The following is a 23554-nucleotide window of genomic DNA, read 5'->3' as shown; positions in this document are numbered from 1 at the left end:
CCTAATTGCTCCTAATTCAAGTCTGGTCATCTCATTACCCTTCACGATCTCTCTGTTCCAGCCAAATGGATGCCCTGACTGTTCTCTGCACACATTTAACCTCCCCGCTCCGGCTTTTGTCCAGATGTTTCCCCCCATGTATGAAGGAAGTCCCTAGGACTCCAGCTTCATTAAGAGCACAGCCCAGGCACCCCCTCCTACAGGACACCTTTCTGACCCCTCAGTTAGCAGCACTCTCTCCCTCTCAAAATGACTTTGTTTATGTTTTCCATTTCCCTAGATGTGTACACTTTTATTCTACCAGTCCATTGGAAGCTCTCGGAAGGCAGGTGCTATCCGTTAAGCAGGTGCTTAATCAATGTCTGTTGACTTGATGAATAAAATACATACATTTCCAAAGAAAGCTGCCTAAAGCATGCTGGGGAATGCACCAATCTGCAACATCGAAAGTGTTTGGGGGGGGGGAGGGAGCATGTGTCCTTAATAATGAAGTTGGCGGTGTGTGGATTGTAGACTAGGCACTAATTATGTAGTTCATCTCCCACTACCACTTGGTAAGAAGAGAAGGCGAGAAGGGAACAAGTATTTATTAAACATCTAATGTATGCTACGCACTTTACAAATATTATCTCCTTTGAGCCTCACAATCACCCAGGGGGTAAATGCTATTATTACCCCTATTTGAAAGCTGAAGAAACTGAAACAGAGAGAGGTTAAATGATTTGTTCAGGGTCACACAGCTAGTAAGAGTTTGAGGCCAGATTTGAACTCAGTTCTTCTTGACTCCAGGCCCAGCATTCTATCTACTTTACCACCTTAGCTGCCTAATACAGGGAAAGATGGTTGGATAACACACCTGTGGGCTCTTACCCGCGCCCCCTCCCCCATAAACCCATTCACTTTAGGAGTGTCTCAGAAAGTCAGTCCTCTTAGTAAGTAAATGGGACTGTGCAAAGAGTACTGGATTGGGAGAAAGAGGACCATTTACTATATCATTCTGGGCAATTCACTAAATTTTTCTGGGTCTGTTTCCTCACTTTAAAATGAGGTGGGGGGGGGACAGTGAACTAGATGACCTCTAAGATCCCTTCCAGTTCTCAAATCTATGACCTCATAACTCCCAACATAATACGACTATCCTGAGACAAGATGAGTTCATGATAATTACAGGTACTGAAGATTCAGATTCAGAAAGACTGCAAGGCAATATGTAAATAATATCACCAGTGCACTTCAATGTACTGATCCCTCTAAAAAAACCCAAACAAACAAGAGAGGCAGCTAGGTGGCGCAGTGGATAGAGCACCGGCCCTGAAGTCAGGAGTACCTGAGTTCAAATCCGGCCTCAGACACTTAACACTTACTAGCTGTGTGACCCTGGACAAGTCACTTAACCCCAATTGCCTCACTAAAAAAAAAAAAAAAAAGAACAAAACCAAAATTCACCTTAACTCCACCCCCCACCCAAATCATAGAATCTTAGAACTTTAGAGCTTAACAGAACCTTGGAAATCATCTTCAGCCCTTTCCTCTTCAAGTGATCACTTCATTGGCAAACTGAACTTCCCTTTTCTCAGTGCTCATTCTTTGTGCCCTCTACAGAACTGGACCTTTTCCTCCTGGATACTGTCTCTTCTCTGGGTTTCCATGACTTGTTCTCTTATTAACCTCCCACTTGTCTGACTGCTCCTCTGTCTCCTTTGCTAACTTATTCACATCGTGCTAATAAAATGTTTAACAACTGACTCTCCAGGGGGAAAATGTATGCATGACACACTTTTAAGCTTAATCATTTTCTTCATGACTCTCTTAGGTCTAGATGAGCAACAGAACAATAAACCAAGCCTTGATTTTACTGGTTGTTGGATTTTGCTCACAATGAGCAAATGGGCTTAGAGCCAGTTCTGAGTAGGCTTCAGCAAACCCCTGAGTCCAAAACTCTGTCCTGAGATCTCCTTTCTTCTTTCTCTTCACTTTCTCACTTGGTGACCTGATCAACTCTCATGAATTTAATTATCATTTCTTCAAAGATAACTCCCAGATGTAAATATCATGTCCCAATTTCTGTACTGAGCTCTGTTCTGCCCCCATTCACCTAACACCTGGACTACTGTAATAGACTAGCAAGTAAGCCTGCCTGCCTCAAGTCTCTCTACTCCAATCCATCTTCCATTCAACCACCAAAATGGTTTTCCTAAAATGCAGGTCCAATCATGTCATTCCCCACCCACCACTCCCTGACTCAATAAAATCCAGTGGCTCCCTATTGTCTCCAAGAATAAATACAAAACGCTCAATTTAGCACATACAACCCTTCATAATCTAATCCCCTCCTATCTTTCCAGTCTTTCTTACACCTCATTCCCCAACACGTATTCCTATCCAGCAACACTGGCCTCCTGTCTGTTCCATGAACAAGACATTCCATCTTTGGGCTCCAGGCATTCTCTCTGGCTGTCCTCCATGCCTGGAAACCTCTGCCTCCTCTGTTTGGACCACTGACCCCCTTGGCTTCCTTTATTTAATGTTCTTTTGGGGGGAATAGAAAGAGAGCTTAAGCAATTTGCAGGCTACTCTCAGCCATCTTGGCTCCGCCCTTGGCTTCCTTTAAATCCCAACTAAAGCCCCACCTTCTACAGGAAGCCTTCCCCAAACCACTCCTAAATATTTTCTATTTATCCTGAAGATAGCTTGGTGTGTGTGTGTGTGTGTGTGTGTGTGTGTGTGTGTGTGTGTGTTTGCATGTTGTCTCCCCTATTATATTCTAAGTTCCTTGAAAGCAGGGACTGTCTTTTGCCTCTTTTTGTATGCCCAGCACTTAGCAGTGCCTGGCACATAGTAGGTACTTAATATTTACTGACTGATTTATTGATTCTGCATCTATAAAATTTTACTATATTTCCCCCCAAACCCATCCCTTTTCCAAACTTCACTATTTCTGTCGAAGGAATCACAACCCTTGTATTATCCCAGGTACAAAATCTCCATGTTATCCTGAACTCACTTTCCTTCATCCCACCTAGTCAATCAGTGGCCAAAGCTTGCATCGTTGGCATCTGTCCCCTTCCTACTATTATAGCCAGTTTCTCTATTCAGGGTGTCATCTCTTCTCACCTGAATTAGACAGGGTCTCCTATCTGGTCTCTTTGCCTCAGGTCCCTGCAATCCATCCTTCACACAGTTGCCAAAGTGATCTTTCTAAAGCACGAGTCTAACTAATCATGTCACTCCTCTACTCTGTAAACCCCAATGGCTCCCTATTATCTCCGGGATAAAATATAAACTTCTGGTTGGTTTCTACAGCCCTTTAAAGTGGGGTTCCAATCTACCTTTCCAACCCTATTATAGATTACTGTCCTTCCCCAATGTATGGTCCAACCAAACTGGCCTTCCTTCTGTTCTTCACACAATGCGCTCCAACCCCATCTCTATGACTGAACTGGCCATCCTTCATGCTCTCCCTCCTTACCTCTACCTCACAGAATCCCTTCATTCCCCCAAGACTAAGCTCAAGCTTCAACAGGAACCTTTTCCTGATTCCAAATGCTAATGTTCCCCTCCCCCTACCCAATGACCAAATACATTCTGCATATGCTTATGTAGTAATAGATGGATGTATGCATATACATATCCATATGTTTACATGTATATGCATGTCATTTCCCTTGATAGAGTGTAAGGTCCTCAGGAGCAAAAACTGCTTCATTCTTCATATTTCCATCTCTTACTCCAAGACATATGATGGGCATTTAATAAGTGCTGGCCAATTAACCAAACCGATGCCCAGAGGAAGGGAAATGACTGGTACAAGGACACTGGGACTAGAGTCAGGAGTACCTGAGTTCAAATCCAGCCTCAGACACATAACACTTACTAGCTGTGTGACCCTGGGCAAGTCACTTAATCCCAATTGCCTCACTTAAAAAAAAAAAAAGAAAGAAAACATACTTCCTGACTCAGTACGCTATAATGTCCTGCTTCATCCGATGCATTCATACAAGGATATTGGCAGGAGTAGGTAACGTTTATATGGCATCTACTCTGTACCAAGCACGTTATTAAACACTTACCAAATATTATCTCATTTTATCCACACAACAACCCTGAGAGTTAGGTGCTGCTATGGTGCCCATTTTATAGTTAAGGAAACTGAAACAAAAAGAGGTTAAGTAACTTGCGCGGGTCACACAGCTATTAAGTGCCTGAAGCCAGATTTGAATGTAGGTCTTCCTAAGTGCAGGCCCAGAAATCTATCCACATTACCACCTAATTGATCCGAAATTACATCTAGAAACCTGGCTAGCAAGTGTCCTGTGACACCATAACATGTCACCATACTTGTCTATCTTGATCAAATGATTAAAAGGTAAAAGGATCTTTAGGGATGTACTCCAGGAGGCCCTGAAAGGTTAGGCATTTTGCCCATGGTCACAGAGTAAATGGCGAACCTAGGATTTAAAATGAGCTTCCTCCACTCTAAATCTACCACTGCACCATGCTCTCTTGGTTCTCTCTGTTCTAGAACAGCAGGGCAGTAAGAGAGCTGGGATTGAAACCCGGGACCTTTTTTACCCTTGGATTCAAGGAAAAACATTGGTAATGCCATTCCTACTTGGATCTCTCAGTTCCATTCTGTACCTCTCTAATGCACTCTGAGTGTGGTATACTGGAAAGAAGAGAGCCCTGGGTTTGAATCCCATCTCCCAGGCTAACTGTGTAGCCCTGAGTAAGTCATATTTTTTCTCCCTGAGTCTTAGTTTCCTCCTATGTAAAGCAGGTACAGCTCTCTACCTTACAGAGGTGTTAGGAAGCAAGTAGTTCATCAATTTGATAAACAATGGAAATGAGTTATCATCATCAAACTATGTGAGGCATTACAGTTATCTGTGTGCTTGTGTTCTATCCTGCTACCAAACCAGAAACTCCAGGAAGGCAGAGGCTGTCTTATCCAAACTTTGCATCTCCTTCTCTTACCCCCACCCACCTAGCACCAGGCTCTGCACAGAATTATATGTTTAATAAGCCTCTACCAAATGAATGAGCTGTTAGGTAGTACAGTAGATCGTCCAGGCCTGGAGTCAGGAAGACATCTTCATGAGTTCAAATCCAGTCTCAGACACTTGCTACCTGTGTGACTCTGGGCAAGATGCTTCACCCTGTTTGCCTCGGTTTCCTCATCTGTAAAATGAGCTGGAGAAGGAAATGACAAACCACTTCAGTATCCTTGCCAAGAAAACCCTAAATGGGGTGGAGAAAGAGTAGGATAGGACTGAAAAACAAAAACATAAATGAATACGTTTATGAAGTACGTGTGAGCCACCCTACTAGAAAGGATCAGATGTCAGTAAAAAGTCAAGCTGGGCTAAGCTTCCCTCTTCACCTCACTCATCTTACCGACTGTCCCAGGAGGAGTGTTAAAAAACCAAAGGCCTAGGTAACAGAGATGAAATATGTAAAAGAAGAACAGAGCCAACAATGTCCTGCTATTGGGGCAGCTAGGTGGCGCAGTGGATAAAGCACCGGCCCTGGATTCAGAAGTTCCTGAGTTCAAATACGGCCTCAGACACTTAACACTTACTAGCTGTGTGACCCTGGGCAAGTCACTTAACCCCATTGCCCGTAAAAAAATAAAATTAAATTAAAAAAAAAACCCAAACAATGTCCTGCTATAGAACTGTTGTCAGAAACATGGAAGGAGGGAAGGAAACACAGAGACCCTCTAAACCAACTGCCTCACTTAAGCACTAAAATTAAGGTCAGAGAAACTAATTCCTCTGTCTTGGAATCCGAGCTCACCTACTTGATACCTGCTTTATCATTGGCAAAAATGTCACCTCTCTGGCCTCAGTTTCCCCATCTATAAAAATAAGAGGGTTATGTTGGATGATTTCAAAGATCCCATTCAGCTCTAAATCCTTATTTCTCAGATAAGAACAGTGAGGCCCAGAGAGGGGTGTGACTTCAGTGCATGCTTCCTACATATGCTTTGCACAATTAGAAGTGCTGGGAGGTCTCAGAACTGGACAAGGCATAAGGCAGGGTCTCTGTCCTCCCCACCTAGGGGAACCCAGAAAGAACAACAGCGAGAACAAAAATGATAATAGTGATTTAAAGAGATTCCTTAACTATTTATTAAATAATAGTCTCTGTCCATTGCCTAGGCCTTTAAAATCCATTGTGTTCCTGGACCTGTTAGAATGAGTGCCTTTACTTTCCAATGTAATTTACCTTTCCTGTGTATAGCTCCTTTGGGACCATTTCTTACCCTTCTCCAGTCAAAAGGAGAAAAAAGAAATGTTCAGGATCTGGGTTGCAGAAGAGTATGGAAATTATTCTTTCAAATGACACCACTACTGCTCCAAGAAACCGCACCAAGAACTATACATATTTACACTCAGTCTCCTTCCACTGAGACGGCAGCTGAATTCCCCTGGGTTACCAACTACTGCAGCAGGAAGTTGTAAGAGTCAAACCTTGTACCGCAAAGTCAGATCATAAAAGGCGGATTTTATATTCTCACCGAACTGGAAAGAGGCTTAGAGATCATTTAGTCCCAACCCTTTCATTTTAAAGAGAAGGAAACTGAGGCTCCCAGGAGGGAGGAATACCTTATCCAAAGTTAGACAGTAGCAGAGCCAGACACAGATTGTATGTGTGCCCATTATATCACACCGCAACCCAACTAAAACAGGAGGTTATGAATGGGGAAGGAAGCTTGTGCAATGTATTTAATCAGGACTGGTTTTGAATCCTGACTACTGTTCGTGCCACTGGGGGATTTGCTCCCTCTTTCTGAGACTCAACTTCTTCTTCATTCTCCCTTCCAAGGAACGGCTAAGCAGAACAAACATCTTAGCCCAGATTCTGTGACGTTATGCTTTATCTCAAAGCTCAGCTGACCCTGGGAGACCTACAGAAACAGTGGCTGGTAGGTTTACTTAAGTCTCAGCGTAGCTGGATCTCGGCCCCTTGGGAGGAGGGGAGTTGTCACCTGACTGCCTTCGGCTGTTATCCCAAGATAGGCCAAAACAGGATCTCGCTCCCCAAACTTCCTATATCTGCTGCCTTCTCTCCTCCCAAACAGATGTGCACTGGAGATCCTAGGCTTCAGCAACCCCCTTCGGAATGCAGTCTCCAGCCTGGCAAGAGCATCCAAACTCCCATTTCCTCGTGGCACCAGGGCACGGCGCCTCGGACCCTGCCCCCGGGATGGGGAAGGTGTTTCGAGGCTTTGCAGGGGTGCGGAGTAAGGGACTCGGGGAGGCTCTGCTCCGCTCTGGGCCCCAGTGCCGGGAGCTGTCCCGGCGCTCCAGGAGCGCGAGCAAACACTCACCCTAGAATCCGCCGCAGCAATAACCCTTGGCGCCGCAGGGCAGAAGGCTTCCTTGGGGGCGGGAGGAGGAGGAGGAGGAGGAGGGCGGCAGGCCACGCAGGGAAGCCGAGGGCCGGTCCTGCGGAAGGTACAAACCCGTGCGCGGCCGCCCTACCTCGCCAGCAGAGCAGGAAAAGCTGACTTCCTATCAGCCCAGCGCTGGTCTCTAGTTACTGTTACCTTGCGAGTCACGGGGCATGTGACTGAACTGCGTGCTCCCCAAAGTATTGCCAGCACCATCTCTTGCTCTTTCGATTCCAGAGGCCGGATTCACGGCCGGGTCATTTTGTTGCAACACAGGCATACACTTGTGCAACCTCACGGGGATTCGCGCCGCGGGTCCCGCCCCCGACGGGGCCACAATGCAAAACAGTAAGGTAGGAGACAAGAAATCTTGGGACTTCAAACTGGAAGGGTCCTTCGAGGTCATGGAATGAAACCCCATTTACCCATTTATTTCACGGAGATGGAAACTGAGGCACCAAGAAGGCTAGTGATTTACCTAGTCAATTAAGTATTTAATGAAGCGCTTAACTAGGTACTAAGCCAGCCGTGCTAAAACACTGGAGATACAGAGACAAATAAAAATAATAGCTACAATTTATAGGATGCCTTAAGACTTGCAAAGACTTTACAAATATCCCATTTGATCTTCACGACAACCCTAGGAGGTAAGCGCTATCGTTGTCTCCATTTTACAGAGGAGGAAATTGTGGTTAGATGACTTGCTCAGGGTCACCCAAGGTAGTAAACTGTTGGGGCCAAATCTGAACTCAGTTCTCCCTGACTCCAGGTCCAGTTTTCAATCCACCGGGGTGAAGGCACTAGCAGCCAACAAACAAAAGGAAAACAGTAACCTAAATTCTAATAGAGTAGGCAGCAGAATGTTTGAGTATACAGAATAAACAATGTATACATTGAATAGGAGCTCAAACAGTGTTTACAAAATGAATTCTAGGTAGTTTGGGGAGGTAGTGCCCACTTACCTTAGGAAGCCAGGGGCACAGTGGGATGGAGTTCTGGACTCAAGATGAGTTTAAATCCGGCCTCAGATACCTACTGTGACTCTGGACATGTCCCTTGACCCCTCTCAGGTTCACCTTCCAGGTCAGTAAAATGGAAAAGATGATAGTGCCTACCTCACAGAGTCATTTTGAAAATGGAATAAGATTAACATAAGTAAATCCCTTTGCAAGATTTAAAAGGCTATATAAGGGCTGTTTTTGTATTCTTTTTCAGTCGTGTCTGCCTCTTTGTGACCCCGTTTGGGTTTTTTGGTTTTTGTTTTTGTTTTTTTGCAGAGAAACTGGAGTTGGTTTACCATTTCCTTCTCCATCTCATTTTACAGATGAGGAAACTGAGGCAAATAGGGTTAAGTGACTTGCCCAGGATCACACAGCTAGTAAGTATCTGAGGCTGGATTTGACCTCATGAAGATGAGTATTCCTGACTCCAGGCATACATACTCTGTACCAATACTGAGTTTATTATAATAAACCACCATTCTCCCAATTCAGAGTATAAGATCTTTGAGGACCAGGGCAGACTAAGAAATAGACACTCAATATGCACCTCTTGAGAAAGTTTGCTACTTTCCATTGAATGAAGAAGGGATGAAGGAGGACATGGAGAAGCAGAGAAGTGTTGGCATGTGATATCTGTGTGATCTGGGAGACTAAATCTGCTGATTGATTAGTTCCCTCATCTGTAAAATGAGAAGGTTGGACTCGATAAAGATCCCTTCCAGCTTAGAAATTTTCTCATTCTAGGCTGGTCCAAAATCCAGTCAGTCCAAGGGATTTTCCTATTGCACAGGCTTCTGTTAAGTGGCTATTCTGCTGAGAGATCCAAAGTCCAGTTTCAGAGTATAAGCAGTCACTACCACCCAGCAAACTAGATAATGACTCCAGCAGATAGGTCCAATGAACGTTAGTGAGCTTGGCCCACCTTAGGGAGATAGTGGAGCACAGAAGAGCCTGGTGTGCCATGGTCCATGGGGTCACAGAGTTGGACATGACTGAGCAAAAACATTAATGGATAGACCCAAGGCCTACATGAACTTTATTCTCAAATTGTCAGGCTCCTGAGGACAGTAGCAGATGCAATCTGATAAATGATTAGGAGTGGATTCTCTTATCTTTGGTAGAATGAAAAAAATCGATTAAGATTCCAGGGCTATCTATTTCACACGCATTTAAAAAAAAAGTTGAATTTTCCATAGTTGATTCTAATACTGTGTAGTTACATGATCTTTTAACTAAGCTTTTATATTTTCTATCTTTCTACCTTAACAACCCCAGAAATTAATAATAAACAATGAGGTACCCTTCCAAAGGATGCCGTATGCCATAAAATCATGGTCAACTCATACTGCCCTTCCTTAGGTTAACTTGTCCCCACAATCATTCCCCCACCCCCCAAAACAAAAACAAAATAGAGAGAGCCCTGGTTCTGACTTCTGACAACCCATAACTGGAGGCATGGTTGTTGACAATTTTTTCAAGCTACAGTAGCTGCCAATTGCAGTAAACAAGCCAGTGTCTTACAGGTCTCCCACCCACACAACCACTGACCAAATTATTCAACAAAGGCTTTGCTAAATCCCCTTAACCAGCTGCCATCCAGAATTTCAAAGATACTGAAGATAGGTGAGCTTAGCTCACAGGAAAAGGAAAAAAGTATCCTTGAATATGGCAATTTCTATTAAGTTGAAGGGTTTAAAATATAGCATACAAAACATATCAAACAGTGCTTCTATCAGATAAAATGGACTGTTTCCAATATAATCATATTTAATGATGACTAATACAAGGTCTTGTATGACTAATGGCTAATACAAAAGTCAGTGTAGTTTTCAGCTTTTAATAAATTTAGAAGTATAAATGCTAAAAACTTACAAACTCATTTGAATGATTAATTATTTATGATTGGGGGGGCAATGAGGGTTAAGTGACTTACCCTGGGTCACAAAGCTAGTTAAGTAAGTGTCAGGTATTTGAGGCTGGATTTTAACTCAGGGCCTCCTGACTACAAGGCTGCTGCTTTATCCACTGTGCCACCTAGCTGTCCCCTATTTATGATTTTTTGCAAATTTTATCAAAGTTTTCATTAACTGCTGCTCAGTCACTGAAAGGTTCAAAGTTGCAATTCCAGCCCCATCCAAAGACAGATTATGAGGGTTTTGAAGCATGTATAACAGTTTTGACAAGACCTCACAAGAAAAAGTCCAATAGAGTAGGTGATCAAGGTGGTCAAGCAATATTCATGAAACTATTACATACTCAATGCATAATGGCAAGTTGCCCCCCCATCTTGTTAAAGTTAAAATTAAGTATCTATTACTCAAAATTCAGAGAACCAGATAAGTGGAAAATAAAATTAAATAATTAAGCTTTGAAATGATGCCTAGTGTAAGTTTGTAGCATGTGTACTTTTGAAGATCCTAAAGCTTAAAATTTCACTAAAACTTTGGGAGCATGCTGTATAAGGAGACTTTGAAAATGTTTTTTCCTTTAGAAACTGGCCTTTTCAAGGGTAGAGATTTTTCCTTCCAGTTTTATGAACTCAAATAATTTCAGTGCCTTTGAAAAAGCTATTCGTTCAACCCAAATTTTGTTTTCTGGTTTTTGTCTAGCACCTGGAGCATAGAGATTGCCAATATATCTAGATGCAGTGGGTCAGGGGAAAATTATTTGAAGAACATGGGAAGAAGCTATGAAACATTGATGTGTGAAGACAGTGAGGTCCTTACTTTCCTCCTTCAAAGAGCCCCTATGAAAGACTGCAGGATATCATCAGTTTTCTATTTGTGTGTGGGCCCCATCCTGTGGCTAGAATGGACTGCTTTCAGTCCAATGGACAGCTAGGTGGCACAGTGGATAAAACAGCAGTCCAGCAGCTTTCTCCAGCTGCTGAAAACCTTGCTTCCCTTTTCCCTGGGCATCCTCAATCTTTCCTGATATCCCCTATTAGTATTTGTTCCTTCCCCCTTTCCAACTACTCTGTTGAACTTCGAGGCACTTATCGCATTCTATCTTGAATATCATTTATACATGTTTTATCTGCTGTCTATAAGCTACTTGAGAGCCCAAGCTGCTATTTTATTTCCCAAGTGCCCTTTTGCCTTCAGTGTACGGTGACATATACTTGATAAAATCTTTTAATTTCATGATAGGAGTCAGGTTTCCAGGTTTATAGAAGCAACTGTTATGAGTTTTTTGTTTTTTTTTTACTTTGAGCAACAATAATTATATCCTAAGATCAGGCCATCAACCCTGAGAAAAATGAAATGACATGTCCACAGTCTCACAAGTACTAACAGAGCCAGGGGATGGACTTGAGGTTTAGTTCCTCCAAATTCCCAAGCTCTTTCCACTGCACCAAGCTGCATAGGTATTTGATGAGATAATACCAGTAAAATGCTTTGCAAACCTTATAATACTATAGAAATTCTAGATATAAATACTATCTTCATTGTCACCACAGTCTGGTGAGGCAAACAGGGCAGGTAGGAATATTCCCATGGGAGGTTAAATGCTTTATGCAAGATAGCAAGGAGCAGAAGCCTAAATCCAGACTCTCCAACTTCAAATTAGAATAAATAAATTTGAGACAGAATTCCTATGGTGTACAATTTGGATTTGAGAGGTAGTATGCAAAAAAAGAGTAAGATACTTTAAGTGTATACCAAAGGATTCATGATGAAATATGCTACCCACTTCATGAGGTGTACTTGAGACATACAATTAGAGTGATATACATTTTTTGGACATGGTTTTGACTAATCATGTGTTATAGGGTTTTTCCCCTAATCATTGTTGGGGGAGCAGGTAAGAAAAAAGGGGAGAGAAAATAATTTTTAAATGTTTATATATGTGTGTGTGTGTGTGTGTGTGTATGTGTGTATAGGGTAGAGGTTTTTCCTTCCAATTGAATGAACTCAATTTCAGTGCCTTTGAAAAACCTAAAAAGGCTATATAGTGTGTATATGTGTATGTGTATATTTGTATGAAGTCTTGCAATTACCTACATTACCACCAGTATGCCCCACTAGTACCTCGATTTAAAAATTCTCAAAGCTGGGCTTTCCCCAAAAACATCCTCCCCACCCCACCCCCATTCCACCCTCTCAACCCCTGTCAATAGCACCCCTATTTATCCAGTCTCTTATATTTGTAACCTGGGAGTTTAATTCCCTCTCCCTCATCTCTCATCTCCAATTAATTACCTGTTAATTCCACCAAAATCATCTTTCACATCTTCTAGTCCCAAAGCTGTAACACTAATACTGTACTTCTTCCCACTTCTACTCTATCCTCATTCCCAATCTGTCTTTCATGCCTCTTTTAATCCTACATTTCTGCTCAAGAACTACTTTAATTTTTCATTCTTCCTGGCACAGAAGTAACCATGGGTTCTTAAAGGGCTTCATCTGTGGAGGGTAAGATCTGGCAAATTCTACCCATCTGGAAAGGCCAAATTACAACGTATGCTACCCTACCTGCTACATAACCTAAGTCTGAGTAAGTCTGGTAGTCTACCACCAAATAATTTTATTTTGCCCACAACTCACTAAATAAATGAATTTACCTCCTGACAAGGAAATGAACTTGAGACTTACACTTTTAGAAAAGGCTAATGTAGGATTTTTTTTTTGCCAATTACTTATATATATATATATATTGAAGGATTTAAAAAATTTCCATAATCAGGAGAGGCCAAAATCTATTTTTAAATAGATTTTTAAATCTATTTTTTAAAAACAGTCCTTCAAGGGGCAGCTAGGTGGCACAGTGGATAGAGCATCAGCCCTGGAGTCAGGAGTACCTGAGTTCAAATCCAGCCTCAGACACTTAACACTTACTAGCTGTGTGACCCTGGGCAAGTCACTTAACCCCAATTGCCTCACTAACACACACACACACACACACACACACACACACACGTCATTCAAAAAAATTTTAACACTGGGCTACACAAAAATGGCAAAAAATTGAAGGCACAAAAATCTTATGACCTGGTTTAAAATGCCTGAGGCAACAAACAGCTTAATAATTTTAACTTTCCAATTCATTTTCACACACTAAACAGCCCCTCCCAGAGCACTCTCCTAGCTTTTACCCAAGTACTTTACCTCCCCACCAAATTCAGTGAAAAGTTTTTGCTTAGCATTGCACTTGCTTTGCAGTACTCTTCCTCAACCCCTGTTCCTTGACTAATCAGCCTGGTATTAACCCCACAGACTGATCTTTAAATGTCCCTTCAGCTCTAGAATCCTATCTGAGTTCCCACTAGGTTCTGATTTTACTTCCCATGCATTCATTCTGAGATTTAAGCTCCTCTGGTTCTTTCCTTCAGAGCTACTCAAGAACACTAAAGTGTCTGAAATGGGAGGGTCCTTAAGGATCATCCAGCTCAACCCTCTTTTTTATGAGAAAACTATCCCACAGATGAAATGTCTTGCCCAAGTTCATATAACTAGCTCTCTGCCTATCCTTGGCATCCTGCCTGAACTAAAGAGAACAAAGCTTCTACTTGGATAAAGGTAAACTGAGGATGTTGTCAATGGAACACAATATAAGAAATACCTTGAGGTGGATTTTCCCTTTACTTGACATAGAAACCTACATATAAAGAAAACATTTTCCCTATTATTATGATAAACACCTCCCTCCCTCCAAAAAACCCCCCAAAAATTAGGCATAGGTTTAAAAAGCATTTATTAGTCATTTACTTTTACTATTTTTGCACAGATGTCAGGCACTGGGTACAAAAAGAATAGTTAGCTAAAAGTATGGTAACCACTATTAAAATTAGATTGTTGCACAGGATTGATTTCCCACCAATTACCTTCTCTAAGCCTTGGTTCCCTCAACTGAAAATACTAATAATTGCATTACCTACAAAAGATTTCAAAGCAAGTGCCATATAAATGTGAACACATTAAAGTCAACTCATCCATATCAAAGTCAATCACTACCGATACAAAAAATGCAGATTAATCAATACAGAAAGGTGTGTCATAACATCCACCCAATAAGCAGCAGGGTTGGAATGACAGCAGAGAAGTAAAGCATTAAGTCCAGTGTAGTCCCTCTACCCAGCCATAGTTGAATAAAGAGTTGATAACAGACAAGCTTTCCTGTCCTAGGTGGAAAAGGGCAGTTTCCAGACTGTATAGCTGTACCGGAGCTTATGTCATTGGGAGAGATAGGTAACCATGCCACCTGAAGATTTAGATCCACACCATCTTGAACGGCTCCCAAGATGGTCAAATGAATATGTGGGCTTAGGATCAAGGGTTTTTTCAATTTTCTTTGAGGTATCTAACACATGAAAAGGGAGATATAAATGAATTAGGGTGGCCAAGGTTTGGAAGAGGTGATAGTAAATGAGTGTTCATTCTGAATTTTGCGTCAACATTTCTTTGAATTCATCCTGTGGGAAGGCAGGTTAAATGTAGTCTGCTAAAGAACAAAGCAACCACATAAAGAGGTACCGAATCATGGCAGTCAGCAGATCTCAAAGAGACTGAATATGATGCCTTTCCTTTAGATTTCTTTTTTTTGGGGAAGGGGTATCTTTTAAAAAAGTGGTCTTTAAGGAGAATGAGAAGTAAAAGTTATTAAATGGCAAAAGGTGGAAATCTGAGAAGGGTCACTGCATTTCTAGGAGTTTCTTCACCAGGGATTCCCAATATTAATAAGAATGAGAGGTCCAGCCCCTATCACTAAACTATTGGCCAAACTACAGTACAACTACTTTCAAATGATTCAGGGGTCTATCTATCTATACAACACTCATTTAAGACAGTGTGACCCTTTCTAGAGAATCACAAAGCTGGAAAGGGTTACCTAATTGAGTTCTCTCCAGGGGAACTGGAAAATAAATGCTATGGGCAGATCTAAAGTTATCATGTCTTATAAACTTAGGTCCCAAGTTTACTTGCACCAGTGATGCTTCTAAAACCCCTGAGATTTGTGAAGATGCTACTAATGTAATAACCTTCCCCTGGCAGAAGAATGGCTCAGTTTTTCTTAAGAAATCCCAATGTATTCCAGTGCATTATCCTTCAATGAAAAAGCTTAGCAATAGCAAAAGAATAGACTACGAGATCCTTAAGAATTAACTGGTATCTTCTCCTTTTGTACCTATAAGCTCAGTGGCTACCTCACCACACCCAACACAATGCTGAGCACAGTGCAGAAGGTCAATATTTGATGGACTTCAGTGGTCTACACATAATTCACTTATATGCCTGTAGATGGCATGAGGCTGCTATAGGCTTTAAACATCTTGAACACTAGAAACCACTTTGCAAATTAATAAGACATCAAGTCAGTATCATGGGGGACACCTGAGAAAAGACCAATAGATTAACATGTGCTACTTAACGTTAGAACAAATTACTCTTCCTCCCCTGGCCAACAGTGCCCACAACGCACATTTTGTGAAGGTTTTGAGGACTATTAATTTCCCAAGCAATGTGTTATAGAGCAACTGGCTTTTGTGGACTATTTGTTTAAAAAAGTGTGAGCCAAAGGAAAAGATGCAAGCTAAGGAGCACTTATGTTAAATAGTCTTTACTTTGAAATAACCATCTGTTACTAAATTTAACAAGGTATTCATAAGCACCAGAGTTCAGTTGGCTCCATCAAAGGTAACTCAAAGGATCCTAAGTGGCTGTACCAGCAACATTATTATGCTAAAACCCATCTAGTTAGGGATGTCCATTACTTCCCAATGCTTAATTGATGTTTACAATAAAGAAGCCCTTGAGAATGCTACATAGAACTGTATACAATTAATTCCTTTCTTAAAAGAATTTTCTTCAACACTAAAACCATCTAGGAAGCAGCGTAACATTCTCCAGACTACCAACTAAAAGGCACAAAAAAGCTGTACTCACTAAATGAATTAGTATGAAATAAGAGATAAGAATATTAACTCTTTGGATGAGCTTTCAGTCTGTATGAAGCTAAGATTCTCTAGTCTCCAAAAGACTGAAGTACCAAACCAAATTCTATACAGAAATAATTTAAAATCTTTATACAAGAATGTTAATTGCAGCATGGCTAAAGCTTCCCATTCCACAGTAGGGCAACTTAGCTGCCAACCTATCTATCGAACATAAGCTTCTTTCTTTCAGTCTACCCATTTATGCGGTAGTTTTCATGAATTTCTGGATGGATGTCACACACAAAAGCCAACAGGTTTTCCAGGACTTCCTCCCTGTTCTTCTGGAAGTGGATCTGGAGGACAGACATCTTCTCCAAGGTTTCCTTCTCTACTTCAGAGCTGCAACTGCCATGGCTACCAAGAGCCTGGTGGGAAGGGACAGAAAACAAATGCCAACATTATAGGAAATATATCTAACAAGTATAATCTAAAGAGAAACCCAATTTCACCAATAATATAATTCAGCAATAAGCACTTTTAACAAACACTTTCCTTCTACAAACAGCAATACTTCTGGCTTAATATCTTAGTAGCAAATGCTACAGGTGCTTGGGATGTACTGAATGCACAAATGAATACACATAGCAATAATAAACCTATATTGGAAGAGGTTTCAGTTTCTACAGTTAAGCCTTGTTATTTTACCTGAAAATGCTCAAGAAATAATAAAAAGATGTGACTATCTTTCCAGGTAAACATCTTATTCCATCTAATCACAAGATGCCTCTCACCTTGTGCCAATTTCAAAACATAATCTGGTAAAGTTCCAGATATAAATCATGATCCTAGCAACTCTCAATTATGCATCAACTTTATATGAACTTAATTACCAACTTTTGGGGGACAAAAATGTTTTCTACATAGGACAACCTTGCTTCTGACAGCTTTGCTATACTCAATGCTAAATGAAAGAATAAAAATATCCATGAGTGTAGTATGGGGACACTAATTAGGCTAATAGTTTACAACAGCTCCCAACTATACCAATAACCCCAGCAGTCTTAAAATACGTATTAGTCAGGGCAGCTAGGTGGCGCAGTGGTTAGAGCACTGGCCCTGGATTCAGGAGGACCTGAGTTCAAATCCAGCCTCAGACACTTTATACTTACTAGCTATGTGACCCTAGGCAAGTCACTTAACCCCAATTGTCTCACCAAAAAAAAATAATAAATAAAAATGTACTAGTCACAAGACTAAGCACAGTGGAGGGGTGGGGGGGCTGCCTGATGATGGATCACAAACATATCACATGTCCTAAAGAAGAGATATCACCCTTTCACGTTCCTAAGGAAAGCATTCCAGAATCCAATATTATAGTATCTTCTCAAGTTTGAAATGACAAAAAAAAAACAACATGCTTTAAAATTTTAAAACCACCCCTTTTAAAAGACAATTCTTTTAAGTTTTTGAGGGGTATAAGGCCATTTTCATGGTTATACTTAGTAAATCTTCATTTTTAACCTGTTCAGTTTCAGTGATATTCTCACCTCCCAAACAAAGCTTGCTGATAGTTATGGCTTAACACAATGGACTCTGAAGCTGACTAAGCTCAGCTAACATTCACTGGTGTATCTACCAGGCGGGAGCAAGCATCCTTCCAAATGGAAGGGCAGTACTATAGTCTCCAAACAGAAGGATAAAGGAGCAAGGTCAACAACAAATGGGAACCAACCGCAGCTTCTTTGGCTTTAAACTCTTTCTCCCTCTGCAGTCGGTACTGCTCAATCTCAGCCTGAGCTTCTTCTTTTGCTTGCTTCAGTCTCCGGTTCTTTCCTGTTTTCAAAGGAGAGAGTTGCATCAGAAAGACATTACAAGATAGAAAGGCGATTTTAAAAGTATTTTGGTGATTTTTAACAGGAAGCAAAAGGGTACTTGGTGATTTGGCTAGGAAAAGAATATCTAGGGCAGGATCTGAACTCAGAAACTCCTCAGTCGAGGTCTAGTCTCTTATCTACCATTTTACAGCGCCTCTCAAGGAGATAGGAAACATACAATTAGAATCCAAGTTGGCTGATATCTAACTTCCTTGTTTTCATAGGGACAGGTATTAGGCTACATACCTAGTAAAGGTTATATACCGGGGCAGCTAGGTGGCGCAGTGGATAGAGCACTGGCCCTGGAATCAGGACTACTCAAGTTCAAATCCAGCCTCAGACACTTAACACTTACTAGCTGTGTGACCCTGGGCAAGTCACTTAACCCCAATTGCCTCACTTTAAAAAAAAAAAAAGGTTATAAACCTAACCCTTTCAGGAAGGTCACCAGCACCTTTTCTCCCAACACTATCATCCAACCACTCTTACTATTACCAAGGATGAATGTATCAGAACAAATTTCATAAGCCAGATAACTTGCCTTCCAAATTTCTTTTCCAAACCACACTGAAGATGATGTAATTAACAAGATTATCTGCACAAATTTTATTCAGTTTCTCAATAGGTAGAGAACCATACTCAATCATTCCCAACTGCTAGTAGAGAATAAGCTAAGAAGATATCAATATTGCCTACAAGAATACACCCCAAGTTAATCTCCAAATGCTTCTAGAAAAATCAAATGATTAGACAGAAAAGGAAAACAGAAAAATTTTCTTAGGTCTAATTTTCTATTATGTAAAAGCCTATGTGAAACAGTACTTATTTTCAAGCCTGAAATAAACCCTAAGGTAGTGCTGGATCTAGAAGTTTAAAGAAAGGGAGGGTTGGGGGGGGAAGAAATTCTTGGCCCATAACCATTTTCCACAGGGCAGTAAGAGGGCCCACGAGGTAACATCATGGTTTTTCCTTACCCTGTGTTTTTGTACTGTTGCATTTAATGACACTAAATTGTCAGTTGGGAACCAGGAAGTCAAGCTCTAGGTAAGAACTAGGGCTGGAATTTCAACTCATCATTAACCTCCTCCTATCTCTGAAGCCTACAGTTGTTCTTTCCCTTGGCAGTCCTTTCGTCTTCTCCAATCTATGCCAACCTGTCTCCCTTATTTCTGGGATCAGACAGTAACACACTATTACTGCTTGTTTTGAGCTCATCCTTCTGTTTTTTTCCCCATTGCTTCTCTCTGACACAATCCTTTTGTCTCCAGGTTTTCACTTGTTTCCTGGTGGCGGGCCCTCCTCAATTGCCTTAGCTTTTCTGTCCTTTGTCCCTATGGACTGGTGGCTTATCTTTGCCTCTTTGAGGTCTCTAGATATCACAAAACAACAAAAAAAAAAATCCTCTGTCCCTCCTCCTCTGATGATTTCCCCATTACTGTTACTGGCACCATTGTCTTCTTCTTAGTCATTCCAGCTCAAAGCATTAAGTCTTTATTGCCTTTTTCCCTTAACATGCCACACCCATCTGGTCACTGAGTTCTGTCCATTCCACTTCAGCAATGCCTCTTCCCACCATCCCTTCCTCTCCATAGGCACCTTTCCCACCAGAGTTCAAGCCCACATGATCCATCATATAAGTAATTAGATAGGTATTTTACAATGGCTTTCTCATCCTCAATCCATTCCAATACTGCTGCCAGAGTAATGGCTTCCACTCTCGAAGGGATCAAATGCAAACTCCTTCAACCTAGTATTCAATGCCTCCCAACCTAGCCCCAAATTACCTTTCTTTATGTCTGTCCACTACTCCTCTTCATTTGAGCCAAATGGACTTTATATACTGGTCTCTAAAACATGCCTGTGCCATTTCATTCATGTCCTGATTTCTTAACTATGCAAATCCTCCACAAACCAGCTTAAATACTATCTCTCACTTCCTGCTCTGGAGTAGCAATCTTTAATTTATCCCTCTGTACCTTTCCTATGGGCAGCTAGGTCTCAAAATGGATAGAGCTTGTGACCTGGAGTCAGGAAGACTCATCTTCCTGAGTTCAAATCTAGCCTCAGATACTGACTAGCTGTTTGATCCTGGGCAAATCACTTAACCCTATTTGCCTCAGTTTCCTTATTTGTAAAATGAACTGAAGAAGAAAATGGCAACCCACTCCAGTATCTTTGCCAAGGAAACTCCAAATGCGGTCATGAAGTTGGACATGACTGAACAATAACACCTCTCTGATGCACTAATGAATGTATCACACTCCACTTTATATTAGTTATTTGAGTTTCTTACCTCTTCCATTAAAAATTCATAAATCTAGGGGAGGAGAAATTGCCATTCTTTTTTGTATAAGAGAAAGCCTCTGTAGGTCCCCAGTACATGTTTACTGAATGAGTAAAGTTCAGGGGCTAAAATGCAAAGAAATCTCAGTACTCCACAGTAATCAAGTACCAGTGAAGGGACAACAATCAGCAGGTGTTTAGTTTTCAACCCACAGCTAAGTGATCCATCCAGTCATTCTAGGGTTGAATGTGGAGAGTGATTTAAAGTTAAAAAATGAGTTGGAAAGCAAATTTGCCCTCTAATACCTATTCCTCCTTTACAATATTCCACCACTGCATATTCCTCAGCAATTCTGAACTACAAGCTGTTAGAGACCAGAAACCATAATTCTACCATTAAGCAAGGGTAATTTTTTCTGCTTAAAGAAATGCACAAGGACTTCATAATACTTTCATTTATGTTAGTTAATTCAGATTTCTGGATTCTTCCTCTCCCAGAATTATTTAACGAAAACTAACGAAAGATAATTATATAGAGCTTTAAAGTTTGGAAAACACTTTCTCTATTTTTGAGTCTTTCAAAAACTCTGGGTACCACTGACATTACAATCCTTACTTTACTGAAAAGGAAATAGAGGTTGAAAAAGGTTAAGTAACTTGAACATGATCACATAGCTAAATAAGTGTTCCTGGAAGGATTGTAATCCAGGTGTTCCTGACTCCAAGTCCAACACTATTTAACACCATACCTTTTTTTTAAATTATTATTTTTTTTTTGCAGGCAATGGGGGTTAAGTGACTTGCCCAGGGTCACACAGCTAGTGTTAAGTGTCTGAGGCCGGATTTGAACTCAGGTACTCCTGAATCCAGGGCCGGTGCTTTAACCACTGCGCCACCTATCTGCCCCCAACACCATACCTTTAAAAAAGAGTCCATTTGCTTGTCAGCAGGAGGATGCTGCAATCTCCCAACTATGCACCTTTCCATTAGCTGCCCCCCCCACCCCTGAAATTCAGTCAGTCCCCAATTGTCTTTAAATCCCTGATTTAAATCATAAAAGCTCTAGTATCACTTTTTTTTTTCCCTCGGGCCAATGAGGGTTAAGTGGGTCACACAGCTAGTGTCAAGTGTCTTGAAGTCGAATTTGAACTCAGGTCCTCTTGAATCTAGGGCTGGTGTTTATCCACTTCTTATCTACTTCACCACCTAGCTGCCCGTCTTGTATCACTTTCTACAGAAAGCCTTTTCTGGTCCCTCGATGTTAATGCACTCTCAGAACTACCTTGTATTTACTCTGCATGTATTCTGTATATAGTTATACAAATATGTCTGTCCCCTCCTATTACAATGTAAGCTCCATTTTGCTTTTATCTTTGCACACTCAGAACTCATGGTACAGTAGATGCTTATTAAGTGACTGGCTCACTATGTTCAAGACTCTCTGAAATACGAAGATTAAAGTCTTTACCCTGAAGGACCCCATAAAAAGAGAAGTAGTATATGCACACTTAAGTAGGATATAAGGTAGAATGGTAATAAGGCCAAAGCAGAAATCGAAAGTGTCATATTTTTTAAAAAGTGGAGCAGCTAGGTGGCGTAGTGGATAAAACACCGGCACTGGATTCAGGAGTGCCTGAGTTCAAATCCGACCTCAGACACTTGACACTTAACTAGCTGTGTGACCCTGGGCAAGTCACTTAACCCTCATGGCCCAGAAAAAAAAAAGTGATATTCGTGGGAGATAAGGCGGCCCCAAGAAGGGTCAAAGACTTCATTCCAGAGACCCACCCCACCCCCGGGGGAGGGGGAAGGGAGGAGGCAGAAGAGGGCAGGACCAATAGAAGGTAAAAGTAGGTGACTTCTCAGGTTGAGAAAAAACATCCAGTGCCTGAAAAAGAGTAGTCTGAAATGAACCTAGAGAGGTAGACAGGAGCTGAATTTAACTTCCGGGAAGGCACCCAGCTTCCCAGTATAGAAGGTCCCTCCCTAAACCATAGTGTTTCTCTTCTCTCACTCCACCCTGACACCCTTCATCGCTGGTCTCGCCCTATCCTGTCCCTAGGAAGCCATCAAAAGGGTAGTTAACGATCGGGCAAGGTGGAGGGGAGGGGAAGGAGGAAAGAGAAGGTATCACTCCATAATCTCGAGCACCCTGAGCCAAGCTGCACCCCCACACACACACCTCACCATCCCATTCCCACACCTGCAGTGCCCCCTCCCCGAATACCGACCCTGAGACACAAACAGCCCCGACGGGGTACTAACGTAATTCCTGCCCAATTTCCCCCTCAATCCCTCAATCCCCATAATGCCCCTCGCCCCAGGCGCCGGAACCGCCGCCGCCACCGCCGCCGCCGCTCACGTTTGCGGGCCTCAGAAACCTTCTCGGCGGCGCGCTTCTCTGCCTGCAGCAGTTGCTGGATACCCTGCGACTGGCTGGCCATGGCGACACCAACACTACTAGGCCACAACAGCTCCCAAACCCTCTTCTTCTTCTACTTCCACTTCTTCTTCTTCTTCTTCACAGCAGGTCAGCTGACTGCCCTGCCCCGCCCCACGGTCGGGCCACGTGAGTGCCGGCGATGACGCGCCGTGCGTCCAGTGATCATGCTCCGCCCATTCTCAGCTAGGGTTAAATGATTGGCTGTTGGGTCGGGGAGGAAAAAAAAAAACTTCCTTCTCCCCACCACCCCAAACCTTGGGCTCTTGTGGACATGCGCCATAATTTCTCTTCCTCTCCGACATGCCCCGCCCCCCCCCAGTTCCCTTGACAACCTAAGAGACCTAGAGATGTTCCTTGGTGGAATCGCGGCTTGCAGGTCCTGAGAGAGGGACCCTGGAGACTACCTGGTCCAACCTAGTCCTTTTAAAAAATGTGTGTGTGTGTTTTTTATTCATGTCTTTTGTCTCCACATCAGTCATTCGTTTCTGTTTTTGAAATTGTTACTTTCTTTTGCTTTTGCATTACTAATCTTCATTTGCAAATCATTTCTTCCTTTACTCCCTCATCCAGTGAGCTCTGGATTGTAACAAATAATTTTTTAAAGGGAGGGGGAGGGGCAGCTAGGTGGCGCTTTGGATAAAGTGCCGGCCCTGGATTCTGGAGGAACTAAGTTCAAGTCCGCCC

The 23554-nt window shown here is 42.0% G+C and overlaps 2 protein-coding genes across 7 annotated transcripts in view; both read right to left on the bottom strand.

The window, feature by feature from the left end:
* Nucleotides 1–7732, bottom strand: part of TMEM268 (transmembrane protein 268) — a 30542-nt gene extending 22810 nt beyond the window's left edge. For 3 of the 6 annotated variants that reach the window (XM_043988215.1, XM_043988212.1, XM_043988216.1), the window contains exon 1: nt 7334–7544. Coding sequence is in view for 1 of the 6 variants with exons in the window: in XM_043988217.1 (XP_043844152.1) it covers nt 7553–7612 (60 nt within the window). In the remaining 5 variants the exon portion in view is untranslated. The other 3 variants (XM_043988217.1, XM_043988213.1, XM_043988214.1) reach the window with 3 other exon arrangements.
* A 6342-nt stretch (nt 7733–14074) lies between these two features.
* ATP6V1G1 (ATPase H+ transporting V1 subunit G1) lies at nt 14075–22989 on the bottom strand. The gene is made up of 3 exons (XM_043984316.1): nt 22790–22989; nt 18003–18103; nt 14075–16695 (listed from the first exon to the last, which is right to left on the bottom strand). Exons 1-3 carry the CDS (start codon nt 22869–22871, stop codon nt 16522–16524), a joined length of 357 nt encoding a protein of 118 aa, XP_043840251.1. The 5' UTR covers nt 22872–22989; the 3' UTR covers nt 14075–16521.
* Nucleotides 22990–23554: the final 565 nt, after the last annotated feature.

This window comes from Dromiciops gliroides, chromosome 2 (assembly GCF_019393635.1).
Source record: "Dromiciops gliroides isolate mDroGli1 chromosome 2, mDroGli1.pri, whole genome shotgun sequence".
Taxonomy (NCBI): domain Eukaryota; kingdom Metazoa; phylum Chordata; class Mammalia; order Microbiotheria; family Microbiotheriidae; genus Dromiciops; species Dromiciops gliroides.
Note: the sequence above shows the minus strand (reverse complement) of the source record. Positions and strands in the feature narration are given on the sequence as shown.

Excerpts from the sequence above, each read along its gene's own strand:
- ATP6V1G1 (XM_043984316.1), bottom strand. The coding sequence starts at position 22,871 with ATGGCCAGCCAGTCGCAGGGTATCCAGCAACTGCTGCAGGCAGAGAAG. Across the intron at positions 18,104-22,789 it reads GGTTTCTGAGGCCCGCAAAC|GAAAGAACCGGAGACTGAAG; the intron begins GTGAGCGGCGGC and ends CTTTGAAAACAG. Across the intron at positions 16,696-18,002 it reads TTAAAGCCAAAGAAGCTGCG|GCTCTTGGTAGCCATGGCAG; the intron begins GTTGGTTCCCAT and ends CCTTCCCACCAG.